Source organism: Acomys russatus, chromosome 20 (genome assembly GCF_903995435.1).
Source record: "Acomys russatus chromosome 20, mAcoRus1.1, whole genome shotgun sequence".
Taxonomy (NCBI): domain Eukaryota; kingdom Metazoa; phylum Chordata; class Mammalia; order Rodentia; family Muridae; genus Acomys; species Acomys russatus.
This window is the reverse complement of record NC_067156.1, coordinates 43,748,396-43,768,190: the sequence shown is the minus strand read 5'-3', so window position 1 is coordinate 43,768,190 and position 19,795 is coordinate 43,748,396. Positions and strand designations below refer to the sequence as shown.

Below are 19,795 nucleotides of genomic sequence, written 5' to 3'. Positions count from 1 at the left end.
TAGCCATGACTTTCTATCTAGGAAACAGAACCATGTACTGCCATGCTCACACAGCATCTCACACAGCAGGCCAAGGACCTGGGCCTTGTGTAGAGTAAGATGGTCTTATTTATTTAGCACATGGCAACCCCCTTTTCTATCCTACAGAAGTATTCTGAGTTGGTGGGAAAATGGAGAGTCTCTTCCCTCTTAGGTGTTCTGGCTCTTCATCTATATGTTCTGTTATTCTTTGGTTGGTGAGTGGTTGGTTGATTGGTTGGTTGACTTTTTGAGACAGGATTTCATTGGATAGCTAAAATTGCCTTCAAACTCGCAATACTTCTGCCTCAGGCTCCAGAGTGCTGGTATTGCCGACAAGAGCCACAACCTGCATTTTTTCCTAACAATTCTCTTCATTAACAACTGAAAGAGACTGTGAGTGGGGATAATATTGAAAATGCTTTATTTTAGATATACCACCCATTAGTGTGTTGAGTTTAAATTCATGGCATGCCTGCTCATTTTCTCTAATGACCAAATAAGAATAACTAATTTCCAATGTGCAAATGAATACAAAAGTCATTCAAAGTTAAAGACAGAAATAAAAATGACAGCCATCAAATAACAGAAAGGATATGAGAATGCTTCAAAGCTGTCAGAAAAGTCATACTTCTAAGTAGGAGGTCTGTGTCGCCCATATGACTATATGGCTTAACAAAATTTGTTGTTAAGATAGTGAATCTATCTGTTCATTCAGTGAGTCAGAAAATACCTTTAAGTGCCCACTGTATGTCAGGACTTATAAAAAAAAAAAAACCAGATCCTAATACAGTAATAAGAGAAAGGTGGAGAGAGGCTACCAAGTGGAGAGAAGTCTCATGAAATTTGCCTTTTAGTACCATCTTGCCCATCACTACCTTGCCATTAAAGAAGATTGCTCATGCAAGAAAACCACGGATGCTTCTGTAGTTTAAAAAACAATGCAGTTTACTGAAGCAGATTGGAGCTCTTTTCCTTGCAACTAATAAAAGAGGCTTATGGGAGTTAGAAAGAAATAAAGAAAATGATTTCACAATCATTTGTAGATACACAAGCATCTTTAGATGGCCTTTTTACTCTTTTCAGTGAAAATATTCCAAAACCTCCACAGGAATGGGCAACTCACCTAAGGAATTTGTTTTCGTTGTTTGTGCCATTTTTAATTCTCCCGGCTTTCAGTTCCATGTACATCAGAACCACTTAAAGGCTGTAAAAAGATGCTGAGGAGAATTTTTAGTCTACAGCTGAAAATTCTGCTATTTGGATTTGCCACAGCGATTGTCATTTGTAAATTTAAGAAATGAGTCCAGTTTATGAAAAGGAAGAGCTGGAAGAATCAGCAAGGATTGTTTGCTTGCATACACACTGCCATGGGTTACTTTTGGTCACATATTTTATGTCATCTTGAAAGTAGAGCTCGGTAAAAGCCTAGTCTCCTTAGAGAGTACATATCCTTATGACCCAGATCCAAGTGTTGCAAAGGCTCCTTTTTTTTTAAATTTTTATTTATTATAATTTATTTAGATTACATCCTGATTGTTAGCCCTTCGCTTGTATCTTCCCATTCCCACATTCCCTCCCTCTTCCGCCCTATTCCCCTCTCCTAGACCTCTGACAAAAGGGGACTTCCTCCGCATCATAGGACCACAGGCTATCAGGTCTCATCAGGATAGCCTGCCTCACTTTCCTCTGTGCCCACAAGGCCACTCTGCCAAAGGGCGGTGATCAAATCATATACATTTCTCCCTAGTGTGCCTAGTAATCATGTACGTAGGTCCGCACAATCACTGTGTAAACAACATGAAGGGTGTGCCAGGCTTATAGAAATGCTACGATCAATAGATTGAAGTACAGATGTCAGAAAAATGCAGACATATCCTGGAAAGAGTAAAACCACACATTCCTTTGTATCTGCACTGAGTCCTTCAGAGTAGTCTCCTCATTCTGAAGTCAACACGGTACCCAGGTGTTTTGGAAGCTTGGAGAGGGCAAAGAGAAAGTGCCAAGTGCTGTAGTGGCCATCTGGCTCTTCCCAGACCCTCATATTTACTCCCTGAGGCATAACTGAAGGGAGAGAGTTTTCTGTGCTGTGGTAATGCTTGTGCTCTGCACAGTCTCACCTTCCAGTAGCCCTTAAATTTCTCATGTGCCTCAGTATGTGCATTTGGTCTTACCCAGATGTTTCCCTGGGCATGTTCTAGCTGGTCCTCCCCAGCCCAAGATCTAGTGACAGGGTTTCTCAGCCATTCTAATCTTAAAGAGAGTGACCACGCATCCTGGCCCTACTCAGGTGAGGCCCTTTAAATACTCTGTGGCACAGTTGCAAAGTTATGGTGAGGGCATCCTCCTTTCCCATCTATGAAGGAGTTTAGTGATTGAGCCCTGCTACCTGGTGGCAAAAGCCTCATTTGCATCATTCTCAGCCACATTTTTTTCTGTTTATCTACTTTGCCTCTCAAAGCTCTGCTTTGCATCCCATACTAATGAATGTCCATATTAGAAAGGACATGTGTGTTGCCTTGATCAGAAATACTGGTGACTAGTGAATTCCCTGGAGACATGTGAGGTTTGATAGCCCTTGGACAGCAATCACAGAGAGCCCTGTTTGCTGTGGTACTAGGTACTTCATACACATTATGTCACTTCATCTTCAAACAGACATTATAGCCACCATTTTGCCCCCAGCTTGCAGAGAAATAACTGATAAAATGGAAGACCTAAGGGATTCAAACCCAAAGTGTCTAATTTGAAGACTCACATATCAAATCACTGTACTGGGTAACTTTTTCCAGTCTTTGAAAAAAAAGAAGAAGAAGTTGTGCCTAGGTATGGTGGCACACACCTGTAATTCCACCACTCTGGAAGCGAAGGAAGAAGGATCAAGAATTCAAAGCCATCCTGGGCTACATAGTAAGATCCTGTCAAAGATATGAAAGGAAAGGGAGTGGGCAAGTAACCCTTCTTGCTGGTGCAGCTGGTGCTTTCCAATTTCTATGTTACTCAAGTTGACTATGCCAGCCACTGAACTACCGACACCTCCTTTCTTCCTGTGTACCCACATTGGAATGTTCCAGTAGGGGTTATACTTCAGTGAGTCCCTAAGATCTGTGGTTAAATCTGCGACGCTAAAGAGTTTATGGTTAGTGTTAGCATAAGCATAAAAGGCCCGTGTGTATGATATGCTTTGGTTTACACTAATAAAGAAATCAGGACTTGGAGATGGAAATACTGAATACAGCGTCACTCTCCAATCAGAGCCATTCACTCGACTGCTGCTCAGCAGCAGCCAACTGCTTCTGTTAGTTTATCTGAAGTTTATGATCCTCTTTTACTTTTGCACATACTGGCCTTTTCATAGCGTGTGCAAGACTACCACTTACAGAAGCAGGATATGGCTTGCCTCTTCTTGGTTTGACAGCTCTCAGTAAGTCCCAACGAAGCCAGGAAATGACTCCTCCCTCCTGCCTCACCTCCTTGGAAAATATCTGCTAGTGCATCCCTCTCTTCAGAGCAGTTGCTCACAGCAGTGCCTCGGGGCCAGGAGGGAGTCTCCTGATTCCACACCGCCCATCCCTCCTGTCACCGCTCTGCTAGTCTTCATTCAGTTCAAACTAACTGGAAATGCAGATGGTTTCCCAAACTACATGTTTTTCACGAGTACTTCTTGATCTGTGTGGACAGAGCCAGCATATTATCTTCCCATTATCACTCTGTCTTAATGTCTAACTGACAGATGCCTGTCAGTAAATCAAGGAGATAATGGGCAAAAGAAGAAGAAGAAAAGTGACTGCTCTGAGAGAACAGAAATGAAAAACGCTGGATTCCTGCCTTAGAGACACTTGTCAACTGTTGTTTTAAAAGACTTATGGGTGCCTCTACCAGGGATACCTAAGAAGCGTCTAAGCACTTTCACTGTTATTAGAAGGAAGGGGAAACATTTCTCATACATGTACAGATGTGTCCCCTGGGGGAAGCTTGTCCAGCATGTTAATGTATTAACCAGCATGGCACTGGCCAGGATGTGGCCACCTGTAAGCTTCATTGGGCAGGATCACAGTCAAAGTGGCCTTTACTTGCCCCTCTGCCATGCTACCCATGGGCTTACAGTGCCTCCAGGTGCATCCAATAAATAATATGAGATTGGAGGCCTTCAGGGGACAAGAGACACCACTGATAATGTAGAGCAGCAATCAAAAGAAAACCTATTTTAGAGTTGTTCTCACTATCCCTGAGGAATAAGTAAACTCAGAAAACCTTTGTGTACAAAGAGTATGGGCCTGAGAGAAGACAGCACCAACCACAAGAAAATAGTCTTGGATACCAAAGCAGGTAAAGGAAACCATGAAGCCCTCCTACCTACAGTGCTATGATATGGTAAAACAAGGCCCCTGGTTTATTTTACATCCTTGAAGCCACAAGTCTGGATTCCCTCATTTAAATACATTTGTTCGTGTGTGTGTGTGTGTGTGTGTGTGTGTGTGTGTGTGTGTGTGTGTGTGTGTGTGTGTGTGTGTGTGTGTGTGTATGAAGGCATGCATGTGCCTTGGCATTCATGTAGAGGTCAGAAGATAATGTTGGGTGTCAGGTCTTGTCTGCCACCTTGTTTGAGGCAGTCTTGTTTGCACCTGTATTGTATGTTCCAGAGTAGTTGGCCTAAGAGTTTCTGGGGGGTTCTCCTGTCTCTCTCTGCCTTCCTCCTTGTAGTAGGAATGCTGGGAATTCAGACACACTGGCTTTTACATAGGTTCAAGGTTGTCAGACTTGCTGAACCCACTCCCCAGCCTCTGGTTTTCTACATTCAAAAAGAAAGCCTTGTTTTTCTGTAATGATCTGATCATTTCACTGAAGACAAATGAGCCCTTTAAGAATAATAGGAGCAAAACAAAACGGCTCCGTTACTATAGGGTATCACCAATTCCTATAGAAAGACACCATTTCCTCACTCTGAAGGTTGACAGTGACAGCAAAGAATTGAGCAAGAATCCTGCCTTTCATTTGTAAATTGCAATTCAGAATAATTATGTTGCATTATTTGATGAAGAAAAGTTGCAAAAAAATTCCAACTACTAAATGGGTACGGGAAGTATAACTGAGGGGGGAAAGTATTTCTATCATCCACAATGAAATAACTCAGGTACACACCGCTGATGGATGCAATCATTAGATCCTCAGTGTCAAACTAGGAACTTTCTGCAGCCCACCAAAAATGGACCTCCTAGTGTGATTTGCCAAAAACTACACAATACAATCTGTGAGCTCTTTTCAACTGAGAGGTGAACCTGAAACTAAGCTGAGCCGTGGTTCCAGGAAGTAAAAGGGCTAGAACAAGTTCAAGATACAACAAAGAAAAAGCAGAAATTAAGAAAATGTGCATTGAGTTAGGGCTTTAAAGAGACATATATACTTCCACGAAAGGGATAAAGAGGCAGTGAGATGACTCAGGGAGAAGGCGCTGCCACCAAACTTAATGGTCCTCAGGGCCCACATGGTGAAAGGAGAGAGAGGAGAATAGTCTTTTGCAAGTTGTCATCTGACTTCCACATGCTTGCCATGGTAAATAAACACACAGATAGATAGATCGATAGATAGATAGATAGATAGATAGATGCTGTTTTAAATTTTAAGATGAGGGAAGAAGGCATGGAAAGAAAGTAGTACATGCATAAGGAAGAAGGACTCAATATATAAATACAAATGTGATTTATACAATTTGTTTGAATCATTTTTTTAAAACATTGTAAAGGGATTTTTTTCAATAGTATATCATATTTAAATATGATATAATATTACAAAATAGTAAATTTATTCATTTATTCATGTACTGGTTTTTGTTTGTATGTTTTGTATTGTATTTTGAGATAGGAATTTCTCTTGTGTATGTAGCTCTGGCCATCTTGGAACTCACTCTATAGACCAGGCTGGCCTAGAACTCAAACATCCACCTGCCTCTGCCTCCTGAGTGTTTGGATTAAAGACAGGAATCACCACAGCCCAGCTCATTATAGCAAATTTATTACAAAGTTTGTTAGGCATAATTCCTTTGTGCTGAAATAAGAAATGCTCATATTTTTAGAACATACTAAAGGATATAGAAATGAGATGACATGACTTCTGGGATTTTCTATGAAGTCTTAATAGAAAAGAAAAGAGGGAGGGAAGGAGTGAGGGGAGAAGAAAAGAGGGAGGGAGGGAGTGGGGGAGAAGAAAGGAGGGAGGGAAGGAGTGAGAGGAGAAGAAAGAGGGAGGGAGGAGAAGAAGGGGGAGGGAAGGAGTGAGAGGGGAAGAAAGGAGGGAGGGAAGGAGTGAGGGGGGAAGAAAGGAGGGAGGGAAGGAGTGGGGGGAGAAGAAAGGAGGGAGGGAGTGGGGGGAGAAGAAAGGAGGGAGGGAAGGAGTGGGGGCAGAAGAAAGAAGGGAGGGAAGGAGTGGGGAGAGAAGGTGGGGGAGAAGAAAGGTAAAATGATAGTCGCAAAGCCGATTACTTTTTACATTGAAATGACATGGTAAATGTGGGCTTGATGTACTGTCCTATTTGGTGTTTTTCATGATAAAAATTTTTTTAAAACTTGAAGTGTTTTTGAGGACAACAGTAGGGGTCACATTGCCTATAGACAAATTAGGACCTATGACTGATAAAAGTATCAGCTAATGATTAGGAGATGCTATGTTCTTACTGTTTTTAATTACCTTTATTACAATATAAATTTGAATAAACTCTTCATTTGGGCGATAGTCACTACAAAGCGCTTCATTGTTTTACAGCAGGTAATTGGAACAGAATCTGGGCACCCATCTCCAGTGTCAGTGCTGATCTTAGCTGGGGTGACTTCACACCCTTCGGCAGCTGCAGTGGCTGCCTCTGGGGACCTACCTAACTACATGTGTTTTTCACATTTATTAGTGAAATTGGAGATTCAAGAATAAAACCCTGTCCTCAGGAACATTGTGTTAATTTGTGACACACCAGATACATTCCTTTTTGGCCCATAAAGCAAATGAATGAGCTCTGTGGGGGCATGGCTGTTATTTTCTCCCTAGAAGGCTGTAAAGACCTGTAGTATTTATTGAGCACTTAGAAAAAGGGAAATGAATAGCATTATGAATGTAGAAAAATACACTCACCCTGTTTCCATTAATAATGTGATTTTTCTGTCTGTTTTGAAGAAAAACAGGATACAAACTTTAAAATGTGGCCCTCTATGCGTTATTGAGTTGCTTTGTTTGGGATAATTATATAATTCAATATCAATAAAAAGTTACTTCTCTTTCTGCCAAACAGGCTGAATTGAGTTAAGAAGCCTTAGTCATTAATTTTGATCGGGTGGAATATACAGAGAAAGCTCCAGGCCAAGTGTTCAACTCCAGGCCTTTCCTCTGAGGCTCTACGGGGTCTTCTGGTGGATGACAGCCCTCTTTTTAAGGTGCCAAATGCACTGGGAGGTGGGTGACTTCCTGGGAGGATCAGAGAGAATGCAGACATGCCCTCCCAAAGAAAAAGGCCAGGTGGAGCCAGCACCCCAGAGGTGGGGAAGAAGAGAGGCCCCTCTGCACTTTGGTACAGGGAACTGTTGCAAGCCCCTAAGTCAAGGCATGGCATGGGGACAGACTTTGCTGGCAGGTCCCAGCAAAGGTGCAGGTACAGGGTGGAGAAGCTGATGAGGTCATTTGGAGCTGGGGTTCTGTGAAAAGATTTGTTAAACGTTTTGCATTGAGGTCAACATGAAATAAGTTCTAGAATCAAAGAAGAGACTCCATTGGCCAATTTCATGGTTCACAAGGATCCAGGATCCAACTGAAGTGGCTAAGTGATAAAGTGCTCTCAGGTGGCTATTTTATTTTGTGCTTGGTTTTTTTTTTTTTTTTTTTCCTACAAAAAAACAAAACAAAACAAAAAACAAAAACTGTAGCTGTTTTAAGGAACCAATAAAAAAGAGAAGAGAGTCTTGAGTCCAGCCTGTGTGGTGATGGCTCACAATCCCAACACTGGATAGAGTAAGGCAAGAGGCTCATGAGTTTGAGACCACGCTGAGAAACATAGCAAGACCCTGCCCACCCCTCCAAAGAGTACAGGTGAATTTTGGAATAAGAAGAAGAGACGCAGAGAGCAGTGTCTATGGCCAAGAAAAGCAATTCCCTGAGGCATTTCTGTGATGTTTACTTATCTTTATGAAAGCTGTCAAAGCAGATACTAGTGGTACACACTCACACAAACGCATGCACACATGCACCCACTCTCACACACGAGTGCATCAGATTCGTGTCTATCGACCACATATGAAACACTTAGTGTTTTGAAGAAAGTCTATGAGCAAGCCTGGTTTAACGTAAGCCAGTAGTCGACCCCATGCAGGGACACAGGAGGCTCAAGTGACAAACTGGCACATCTGTACAACTACTGCTTGAGGATAAAAAGGGAAGCTACAGATGGGAGACCAGTCCCAGGTCAACTGCCTCAGTGCCAGGCATTCACTTGCATGCTGAAAGAATGTAGGTGTGAATCTCACAACAAATTAGGAATTTCTCGTTTAGAATGTGTTTAGCTTCCTGGTAACTAGAAAGTTTCTTTTCTTGCCAACATACTTTCCTCTGCCTCCATGTCCTCATGCATGCTAGACAGGGGGTGTGTTTGGTTGGCATAGGGCACTCTGAGAGACATTTGAAGACTATACTATACTTGTGTACTTCAGTTCCAAGAGGCATCATATAAGCATCTCTGTCTGTTTTGCCTACTCTCCCCTTACTATTTCCTAACGTGGTGTTTTTAAACGTCTTGGCCTGCCACCACACTCACCTATAGAATTTCACCTCCTCCTCGGCCCAGTGGGGGCTCTTGTGTGCAGCAGCCAGTTGTTATTTACAAGTGTAATTCAGCTGCCGCTGTATCTTTGAACACACAGAGTTGTTATGGGATATTTTTAATTGCCATTTTCATCTCTCTAATTAAAATTAAATGGAAAAAATGGATAGCCTCCAAAATCTGAATTAATTTCATGAGAAGTTCTTCAGGGGAAAAATATGTATAAATATGATAATTGGTACTTTATTTGCCTTCAGCAGAAAGAGAAGGCTTTTACCTGGGTAGAGAGAAAATATAGTCATCTCTAATGAGAAAATAAGGCTTGTCTGATGCTTCTGATACTTCTTGTGACTACAAATCACAATTAATTACATGGAGAAAAAAATGATAAATAACTTTGCATGCAACTTTAACACAGTGCACTAGGACTGTGTTGTCAGAACTCCTGTGGCTGGCTTCCCTTATGCTCAAGAAAATGCCATTAGCCCATAGCCAAAACCTTCATCATGCTTAGAAACGGGCAGGGCACTTGTTTACTGTGCTCTGTATGTGTGACAATAAGCAGACAATGGAGAAGGGGCACAGTTTTCTTCTGTCTTGTTTTTTTTGTTTTCACTTATTGGGTCAGCCAGTGTTTCCCTCTACAGACACATCGAATGCCTGATGGACATGTTTAGTAAAACATGGTCACTTTATTTGGAATGGCATACTCTGCCTTCTACATAATGAGGCCGGTGAAGCATCCAGAAAGAAATGTATAATTTGGAAGCATGAGTCTATAAGCACAGCCTTGCCGTGGCCATTTAAGTAATGAAGCAGCTACTTTGTGGCCCCACATGCATAGTGAATGGCCTCCTCAGCGTGTTTTTGAAAACTTCAACATTGCTGGTAATCGTGTCCCAGAAATCTCCTTGGAGAGCCTTTGTGTCCTGTTCTCAGAAGAAATATGTGACTTTTACACATTAATGGTTCTGAAATTAGTCATTTGCTCCAGTTTCATTGGAAAGGAAGGTCACTGTGTGATTTTTCTGCCTCCCTTATTTGCTCTGAACATTCAAGACACTCTTAAGTTCATCAGCCGTGCAGTGCACTATCTGCTTTCAACATGCCTGAGAAGCCAAGGAAATGTCCCATCAAAGAGCATTTCTATTCTTGGGGACTGCTCTTAGAATCCAGTCTGCCGAGCTACCTCAGAAGGGAAGATTTGGCATTATCTTTTATGTCCCTTAGGTTTTCATCCAGTTAAAAGGTTAAGTATATTTCAAGGTCTTTGATTTGAAATATGTAATGTTATGAATACCTTTAGTTTGAAGAATTATTTCATTAAGACCCATCCAGGGCATTTATAATCACACTTCCATATGTATCTATTTTGGATTTCCTGGAAATAATTAGCTGTTGGAGTATAAGTGAGGTAGAAACACCTCTTCTTATGTGTATATTGAACCAACATTGCTGCCTTTCTCACCCCAACCACCAGCAGCGCTGCACTAGTCTTATCAGAGGAGGCCCTGCTCCTTGAGCCTGCTGCCCTTGAAGAAAGCTAGGGGCTGTTTTACAACTCCTTTCCGAAGCCGATTCATGCAGGGAAGTTGAAATCGGGCTTCTGAGTTCTGGACCAGTGTTAATGATGTAGAACTCTGCAAGCTAGAAGATATCCAAACCATTCCATAGGCCAGGCAGTGGTGGCGCACGCCTTTAATCCCAGCACTTGGGAGGCAGAGGCAGGTAGATTGCTGTGAGTTTAAGGCCAGCCTGGTCTACAAAGCGAGTCCAAGACAGCCAAGGCTACACAGGGAAACTCTGTCTTGAAAAACAAAAACAAACAAACAAATAAAAAAAACATTCCATAGTCCTGTGAGGTCTTTTCCCTGAAATTCAGGGCACTGGGGTCCCCTGACCTATCAAATGCACAGGTGGCAATGAGAAAGTGCTAGTCTCTGCAGCCTGAGAGAGGCCTGGGCTCCAGATTGTTCCTTTCTCTGTGCTTCTCCTTGGGAAATGTCAAGTAAGAGTTAAGATAGCTGCACCCTTTACTAGTAGGAACTTCCTAGGCGTAGCTAACACATCCTCAATGTCAAGGGTATATTTAGATAGAAGAGTGAATAGGGACTTTCCTTCTTGTATTTGCTCTATTGGCCAGCTTTGGTTATGAAGAGGCCTAAGACCCCTCCAGGACAAGTTTGCCCCTGTAGCTCCAACCTCTCTTACCTTTGTAGTTCATTGTGGTAACAACATTTAGATGAGCTCTTGACCCCTAACAAATGTTTAAGTGTTCAATACATTATTGTTAACTATGCCTACAAGATCACAGGGCAGATCTTTGGGGTATATTCACTTCACTTGACTCAATCCTGTGGATTAGTAACCACGAGATACTTGCAAGGGTCACTGCTGTCTTCAGTTCCTAATTCTGAAATCCTCTGCAGTTCGGCATTGAGGTTGGCTGAAGCCCTACTTTGGCTGCAGGCCACACAGCCTAATACCAGCCAGCACTCACACTCGCAGGCTTGCGGACCCCACCTTTACACCTTGTGGGTAAATTAGAAATGGAGAGATGCCAGCCTAACACAGTTTCTTGCTTCTCAACCTTTGCCTAAGAAACTAAAGTGACTTTGTACTGGAAATTCAGTTCTAGTACAATTAGGCCTGGAGAGGAACTCTGGAATGGCTTCTGCTTTGATTTCTAGTATCTTCTCGTGTGCTAGATTAGTTGAGAGTAGGAGTAAGTGGCTGTTGTAACAAGTAGACCCAGCCATCTCCAGTCTCATAGCAGTGTTGATCAGATGTCAATATTACACATTTTCATCATACATGAAGTCAGTGAACATGGACGAGGTTCCCTGTCCAGCACATGGAGTAACACGATGTCAAAGTTCAAGTATGGTGCAAAATAAGTAGAGCATCATGGGCGAAGGTGATTTTAAAAGACAGAAATTGGGGCCTGGAGAGATGGCTCAGCGGATAAGAGCACTGTCTGCTCTTCTAGAGGTCTCGAGTTCAATTCCCAGCAACCACATGGTGGCTCACAACCATCTATGCTGGGATCTGATGCCCTCTTCCATCATGTGAGTATACATGCAGATATATAATTCATACATTAAATAAATAAATAAAATCTTTTTTAAAATATAAAAACGGCAGAAGTCAGATGTAGCCCAGGCTAGGAAAAGAATGATAATTAAAATTAACATAGTTCAAAACATAAATTATGTGTACATAGATAGTCCAACTTTATTAATGTGTTTTAACTTTTTACTCTTTTTTTAGATTTTTTTTTTTTTTAATTTTATGTGTATGGTGTTTATCTGCTATGTTTATGCACCACATGTGTGCCTGGTACCCAAGAAGGCCAGAAGAGGATATCAGATCCCCTGGAACTAGGGTTGTAGATGGTTGTGAGCTGCCATGTGGATGCTAGGAAATGGATGTGGGTCCTCTGGAAGAACAGCCAGCGCTTTTAACCACTAAGCCATCTCTCCAGCCCCCAGATCAGTGTCACAATGACGATGGAGTGGTTGACTATTTAAGAAGTGAAACCTAGGGCTAGAGAAGTCGCTTCGAGCGGTGGTTCTCAGCCTGTGGGTTGCAACCCCTTTGGGCTCAAACAACCCTTTCATGAGGGCTCCTAGATCAGATATACTGCACATCACATATTTACACTATGATTCTTTTTTTAGGCTTATTTATTTATTATTATGTATACAGTGCTCTGCCTACATGTACACCTGCATGCCAGAGAGGACATCAGATCACATTATAGATGGTTGTGAGCTACCATGTGGTTGCTGGGAATTGAACTCAGGACCTCTGGAGGAGCAGTGCCCTTAACCTCTGGGCCATCTCTCCAGCCCTACGCTATGATTCTTAACAGTAGCAAAAATACAGTTATGAAGTAGCAATGAAATAACTTTATGATTGGGGGTCCTCATAACATGAAGAACTGTATTATAGGGTTGCAGCATTAGGACACTTGAGAACCGCTGCCATAGAGGATTAAGGTGCCTGCCACCAAGCTGGACAACCCAAGTTCAATCCCCAGGATTCTCATGGATGGAAAAAAAACCAACTCCTCCATCCACATGTCATGGTGTGTGTGTGTGTGTGTTGTGTGTGTGTGTGTGTGTGTGTGTGTACACACACATATATATATATGCCACACTGCAAGTAGAAGTCAAAGGACAACTTCACAGGAGTTAGTTTCTCCTTCTCTCGTGTTTGAGATCTCTCTTGTTATTTGTGTTGCTGCACATACCTCAAGGCTTGCTGGCTTCGGAGCTTTTGGGGAAGTCTCCTTCCTGTCTCCCGTCTTCCCAGAGGGGTGATGCAAGCCACTGCATCAAGGTTTTATGTGGGTTCTGAGATCAGGTCATCGGGGTCTCTCAGCAACCACTTTTGCCATCTGAGCCTTGACCCCAGTCTGAGTGCAAAGACTTTTGTTTTGTGGCTGAAGAGCACTCACCCCTGAAAGATCTAAAGCTAGCTCCTCATATGATTTCTTCCATTGGAAGAGCTCTACCGTGATGCTGCCCACCATGATGCCATGCAGTCAGGGAGGCCCTTATTTTCAAACTGTGCCATGCATGCCCTTGGAGTTTTAACTTCCAAACCATGAGCTTAATAAGTTTCTTTTCTTTACAAGCAACCCAACCTCAAGTATTATGCTATTGCAATGGAAAACTGACAGGTTAGTTTCAGGCCTCACAAACCACCAAGTAAAGAGGCGCAGGAAATATAAATACTCAAAGTTCAGATAGCCAGGAGAGCTCAGAGAAGTCTGAAAGACTGTCTGGTCCTCATTGTTCATCCCGTAAATGCTGTGTCTCTGGTATGTGCAACGTTGGGTGTCGCAGAAAGCCATGGATACAGCCCAACACACTGTAGGTGGCATCATGTCACATTGGACACCCCGATAGACAGTGTGCCTCTAGGAACAGAGGTATAGGGTTATTTTCATTTGGGGACTTTGTTTTACTTTGCAATCCTCATGGAGCTCTCTGGTTCCTGAGGTACTGGACTGTAGAGGTGAGCCCGATGTGTTTTCTGCATGTTTTCCTTCCCTTCCCCCATGTCCTGAGTCTGCGTCTTCACGATGCCAGCCACGTTCCCATGGAAATCACTTACCAGTAGCACACTGTTCCAGAAACCCAGTAATGATTAGCTGCAGCCTGGTTGGGCTCCTGCTTTTGTGAAACCTGTACTCTGCCCTTTGCGAGGGTCATAGCTTGAATAGGCAAGCCTTTTTATTTTAACAATTCTCTAATCAGGCTTTCATTTATTTAGCCCCCTGATCCGTGTTCTCCCCCCCCCCATTTACCTTCGCCCACTCTTCCCACTGTGTGCAGCTGAGTCTGGCCAGGACCAAAACATCCTTTATTCTCAACCTGAGAATGAAATTGTTCAAGGTGTCATATCCAGCCAACAAAAGATCATCCTAGCAGTGCAGCTTGGGATTTCAAGTTTACACATACCCAACTTCTTCCTGGCACTATACACGTGTAAGAGAAGAAAATTCTTAGATGGGCTTGGAAGCTGTTTTCTTTTCCCACAGAGAAGCACAGGAATACTACTAAGAAAGCTGTTGAGTGAATGATGCTTGAAATTTTGCAAAAAGGTCAGTGGAAGACCAGAGCTAGCTGCAAACCCACAGCTCAGCTCTTTTGAGCATCCAAGGCAACCGCCTGCTGTTTTCCCAAGAGACTCCAACCAAGACAGAGAAATGAGCTGGGCCATTTGTCACTGCCCCAGGTGCAACATATGCATGCCAATTGGTGCATACAGCCTGCAGGCCCACTCCTGCCCACCCATGCCTCCTCTGAAGCCCTGAACTTCCTCCTCTATAAGATCAGGGCACAGTGAGATCTCTTCCCTCCTCCTCGGCATAAGTAGGTGTTTGGATCCATTCAGCTGAGGCTGGAACCAACTCAACCATCTCCGCTGTGATGGAGCACATTCATGCTCTGTGTGATCCCTCTCTCCCACCTCAGTTTAACTCAAAGAATAGTCTTGTTAGGATTAGTGGGATTCTCTGCCAACATGACAGTCTGTGAATCTCAAAGGTATTCGGTAGTATAGAGCAGGCATGCTGGTTTGTTCTTCGAGGAGCGCTAGACTGGGATAGCTCTTCGATTTACTCCTAAACTGATTGATGACTTAGAGCAGTGGTTCTCAACCTGTGGGTTCTGACACCTTTGGGGATTGAATGGCCCTTTTGCACTGGTCACCTAAGAGCATCATAAAATGCATATTTTTACATTATGATTCATAAGAGTAGCAAAATTACAATTATGCAGTAGCAACGAAAATAATTTTATGGCTGGGGGTCACCACAACATGAAGAACTGTATTAAAATGTCACAGCACTAGGAAGGTTGAGAACCGCTGGATCTGGGGTACATGGCTCTATAAACATGGTAAAATAAAAGAAGCAGAAGATTTGCTTGAAGGAGAAGCAAGGTGGCAGTACCCGTGTCCCTTTGTGTTGAGCACAATGCCCAGAACCTACTACAAAAGGAACTCACTATCCAAGTGGCTGATAATGTCTCTTTGCTTGTGAGAAGTGACATGAAGTACATCATTCAGAAGCTGAATCACAGACGAAAAATAAGTCCAAGAGAAATGGCTGCTGGAATATTTTAAGGGCATTTTGTTGTGGATATAAGTCACTACTTCCTTTGAGGAGAACTTCTTCTGTTACTAGTGAATGGCCATGCCTGAACAGGGTAACCTAACTAGGGAAAGCCCTGGCTCCCACTGGCCACTGTGAACCCTTTCCTGCCCCCTTCCAGCTCAACAAGCACAGGGAGAGTGTGCTTCACTCTCTGGGCTGGAGTTATGCAAAAGCCAAAAATAGACTCTCCGAGTGCACCCAGACATAATGATTCCGTGCAGCAGAAGGTCACTGTGTCTGCTTTTCCTGCCAACACACCCCTGGCTCTTCATCTATGGCTGCTTTGTGAAGCGAGAGAGCTGTGCCAGGAAGCTGTACTCTGTGGCTGTGAGGCAGTATGAGAATTTAAAGTCATGTCAATGAGGTTTTGTCAGGGTAGGCTAAAGGAGGGGTTACACACAGTTTTAGAGGAAGACAATCTTTTAATGTCCTTTTGTTTGTTGGCCTGAGAGCTACTGTAATTCCATTTAGAAGAAAAAAAGTCTCTCTGGTTCAGCTACAATCAATCTCCACCTTGCTAAGTCTACAGATAAAACAAAAAGGTATCTGCCCCAAAAGAGTTCTGTGGTTCTGAGGGGTGGGATCATAAGTGGGTTTTCCCTGTGCTTTCTAAAACACATCATATATATAATATAAAGTAAAGCAACAAAACTTATTTTTGCACGTGTATGCCTGTTAACATGTAGGTGCATGTAAGGAGTGTGCAAATGGGTGTGTCACACAGGCCCAAAGTTGGCGCCTCAGGCTCTCTGCACTTTATTTATTGAGACAAGGTCCCTCTCTGATCCTGGAGCTCACCAATTTCTGTCAACTAACTAGCAGCTCTCTCCAGTGATCCCCTGATTGTATTTTCTGAGTGTGCGGTTACAGGCAGCAACCATATTTGCTGCTTTGCATGTGGGTTCTCAGGGCCTGAACTCTGGTCTTTATATTTCCACAGCAAGCACTTTATCCACAGAGCTATCTCCTGAGGCCCCAGAAAAATCCTATTTTTCAAAAAAAAAAAAAACTATACTCTATACCAATGATCTATGTTTGTTTGAATTTTCAATATTAAATTCTATAAAATGGCATGGATGGACAGCCACTGCCTGTGTTCCTGTGTTGCTATCCACAGCCATTCCACCATTATAGAATCCAGAGAGCTACTAGACAGGAACACACACACACACACACACACACACACACACACACACACACACACACACACACACCCTGAGAAGATTCTAGTAACAAAGAAAAAGGGAATCAGCCACTCACCTCAGTAGCAAGGATGGGGATCATGATCATTTGTCTCAAATAATCAGACCTGTGCCTGTCAGAAGGGAACCGGTCCACTGAAGTACATCTGAAAACACTGTTCTTACCCTGATGCACATCATTCTGAAAGTTGGAAAGATCCTGTTTTCCAGGCCTGTAGGGATCAAGTAAAATGTAATAAGTAGACACAAATATCCAGGAAGAAACCACACCTGGAGGAATCCCAAGTATCTTGTTCAGAGTTGGAAGGGGAAAAGCAAGGCTTGCACTAGCTAGACTTGAGCTCTGATGACCCTGACTGCTTGCTGATGAGAGCTCAGTCTGTGAGCCTGTCCTGTTTACTGAGCTTGGGCCATGAGGTGAACAGGATGATAGAAATGGCACAGTGGGTCGGGGGTACAATGAATCCTGCAAGTTTCCTCATGGCTCACACGTGTGTCTTTGGCTGTTCAGTGGTACACAAACAAAAAACTAATGCTAATGTATTTATTTTAATGCCCATGTGAAAAGCAAAGCAGTTCATCAAACCAAGCACCGCCTGAACAGCTGTTTGCAACTGGCTCAGCTGGGTGAGCTTCTTATGGGAAGCTAACTCTCTGGCCTGCAAGGTGGAGTGGCACATTATAGGACACAGGTGTGGCAGAGGTTGGAAAGTGACTGAATGACCACACTTGGCAAATGGTGCTCAAGAATGTGGAAGTTAGCCAAAATTCTTTGCTTTTCCTTCCTTTTCTCTCCCTGTTTTTAATCTCAGTATCTCTGAATAAAACTGCATAAAGAATAAATTGCTTACAAGAAAAAATAGTTGCGAGCAGCTTTAATAATGATTCTAGTAACTTTTAGAGAATGTCAACAAAGACTTATTGCATCTCTGGGGCAGAGCGAGAGAATAGCTTATCTTCTCTTCAGATCTGGGCTTCAGAGCCATCACTCTGTCCCCTCACAGAAAGCAGGGCTCCGGAATGCGTGTGTGTGCACACATGCTTGCTGTCTTGCTCATAAGCAGGTGTTCATAACTCTTGTGGCCTATGTGTGTATGAGTGTGTGTGTACAAATGTCTGTGAGTATGCTTGTATTAAATAGTAACAAGATAATAATGCCACATCTGAGCTACCCCAGTATTTACATCAAATAATGGCATGCTGATGTTGGTGGTCCATAATTCTCCTTTTTCCATTAACCATCCAGCCAAGTAAACTGTTTTCTGATCTCTTGTAGATGGAAATCTTCTATGAATGTGGAAGCCATTAACAGAGTAATTGCTGTCTGTTGCCATGACAACCAGCCGCTGCAGTCACCTGCCCGAAGTCTTGCCAGACTGCACCAGCTCAGCTGCGCCTGTGGTGAAGACTGTGGAGGATTGTGGCAGCCTAGTGAATGGGCAGCCACAGTATGTCATGCAAGTTTCAGCAAAGGACGGGCAGCTGCTGTCAACAGTAGTGCGGACTCTGGCCACCCAGAGGTAGTGCCACAGTTAAAATGAATGTATCTACAATTGATCCAAAGAGCTGCTTGTCAGGTGGAGAATGCTAAAAGGAGTGTAATTAGTTCTCAGGTCTTTCTGTCAGGGAAGGGAGGAACTGGGCAAAGATTTAAAAAAAAAAAAAAAGACTACCCAAGTTCTGTTGTTGCTGTTTCCACAGCAGCAAGAGCACAAAGCTAAAATTCATGTTGTCACATTCCTCCTAAAGCCACTGTGGAGAGCCAGGCAGGGGAGAACTGCCACAGGATGTGGGGTTGCTTGCTTTACATTTGTTATTTTGACACTGCTGTGGCTAGTTTTGTTTTGTCTTTTTGTACCCAGCAGCTAACAAAGCTAGGCCTTCCTTAGGACAGAATGGAGAAGTCACTTGATTTCAGGTGACTGAGCTAAAGTGGTTGGATTTGTGGTCTCAGGTAACCCAGACTAGCCTCAAACTCACTGCATAGCTGAGGATGGCCTTGAAGGCCTGGTCCTGCCTCCACTTCTTGCATACTTGCATACATGGCATGTGGGTAAAACTTTGAAGTAACATTCCTGGTGTGTATGCTGTTTAGCGTTACCCAGTGGATACGCTCTCCAGGCTGGTCTCTGGGTGGGTCTCCTTTTGCCATATAGGGATCTGTTTTGTCATCTCCTCCTTCACACTCTACAGCACACTCCAACCTGTGACGTGCTACTGTCACAACTGGCTTCTCTGTGTGAAGAAGAGTGAGGGCTCTGAACAGCCTGGAGACCACTTATTCTAGCCAGTATCTTATCCCTGGGGTCTCCTCCTATGCTGCTGTGGCCTGTGGACAGTGTAGCCCTGGGAGCTATAGGCTGCCAAGATAATGTGTGTACCAAAGATTCTCCAGTTTTCTTTCAGAAAGGAAAAAACATCTAATTTCCTAGTATCCATACCAGGCAGCTTATAACCTCCTATGATTCCAGTTCCAGGGGATCTGACGCCTCTGGCCTCCCTAGTCAAGTATACTCATGTGCACACACACAGACACACAGACACACACATACACATGTATACACACACATGTATATACACCCATACATACTATCAAAAATAATAAAAATCAACTTTTAAGATATGTATGTGTGGCTGTCACAGAAGAAAGAAAGACAAACATGTAGTGTATATTTTCCACTTATTAAAGAATTTCCAGCAATTGTTCAGGACTCCGAACATAGAGAGGTAGGAAACGTCATTGACTCTCTGTGAACCAAGGACAGCAATATGTACTCCAGCCACCCTGGCAGGCTTCAGGGAGAGCAGGCTGTTTGATGTAAGGGAGAGCTGTGTGTGTGTGTGTGTGTGTGTGTGTGTGTGTGTGTGTGTGTGTGTTTGGTGTGTCTTTCACCTACTTCTAGGCCACATAGTACTACACACCAAAAGGCTGCAGTTTTTTCTGCTTATGACTCAAAGTGAACAAAGACAGAACACAAAGGATGCCAAGAGGCAAAAGCCAACTGCCACCTTTCTCTCCCGAGAGTACAGATGGGTCTCCTGGGCAAGAGAAAGGCAGTCCTGCCTGCCTCTAGCTTCCATTCATCCTCGGGATCATTCCCAGAGAAGCCT

General features: G+C 43.3%; 1 protein-coding gene across 1 annotated transcript in view; it reads left to right on the top strand.

Moving 5' to 3' along the window:
- Marchf3 (membrane associated ring-CH-type finger 3) overlaps window positions 1-19,795 on the top strand; it is a 147,563-nt gene that overhangs the window by 90,192 nt on the left and 37,576 nt on the right. The window contains exon 2 of the mRNA XM_051163259.1: window positions 17,961-18,204. Coding sequence (XP_051019216.1) covers window positions 18,017-18,204 — 188 coding nt within the window. The 5' untranslated portion in view covers window positions 17,961-18,016. The remainder of the gene's footprint in view (window positions 1-17,960; window positions 18,205-19,795) is intronic.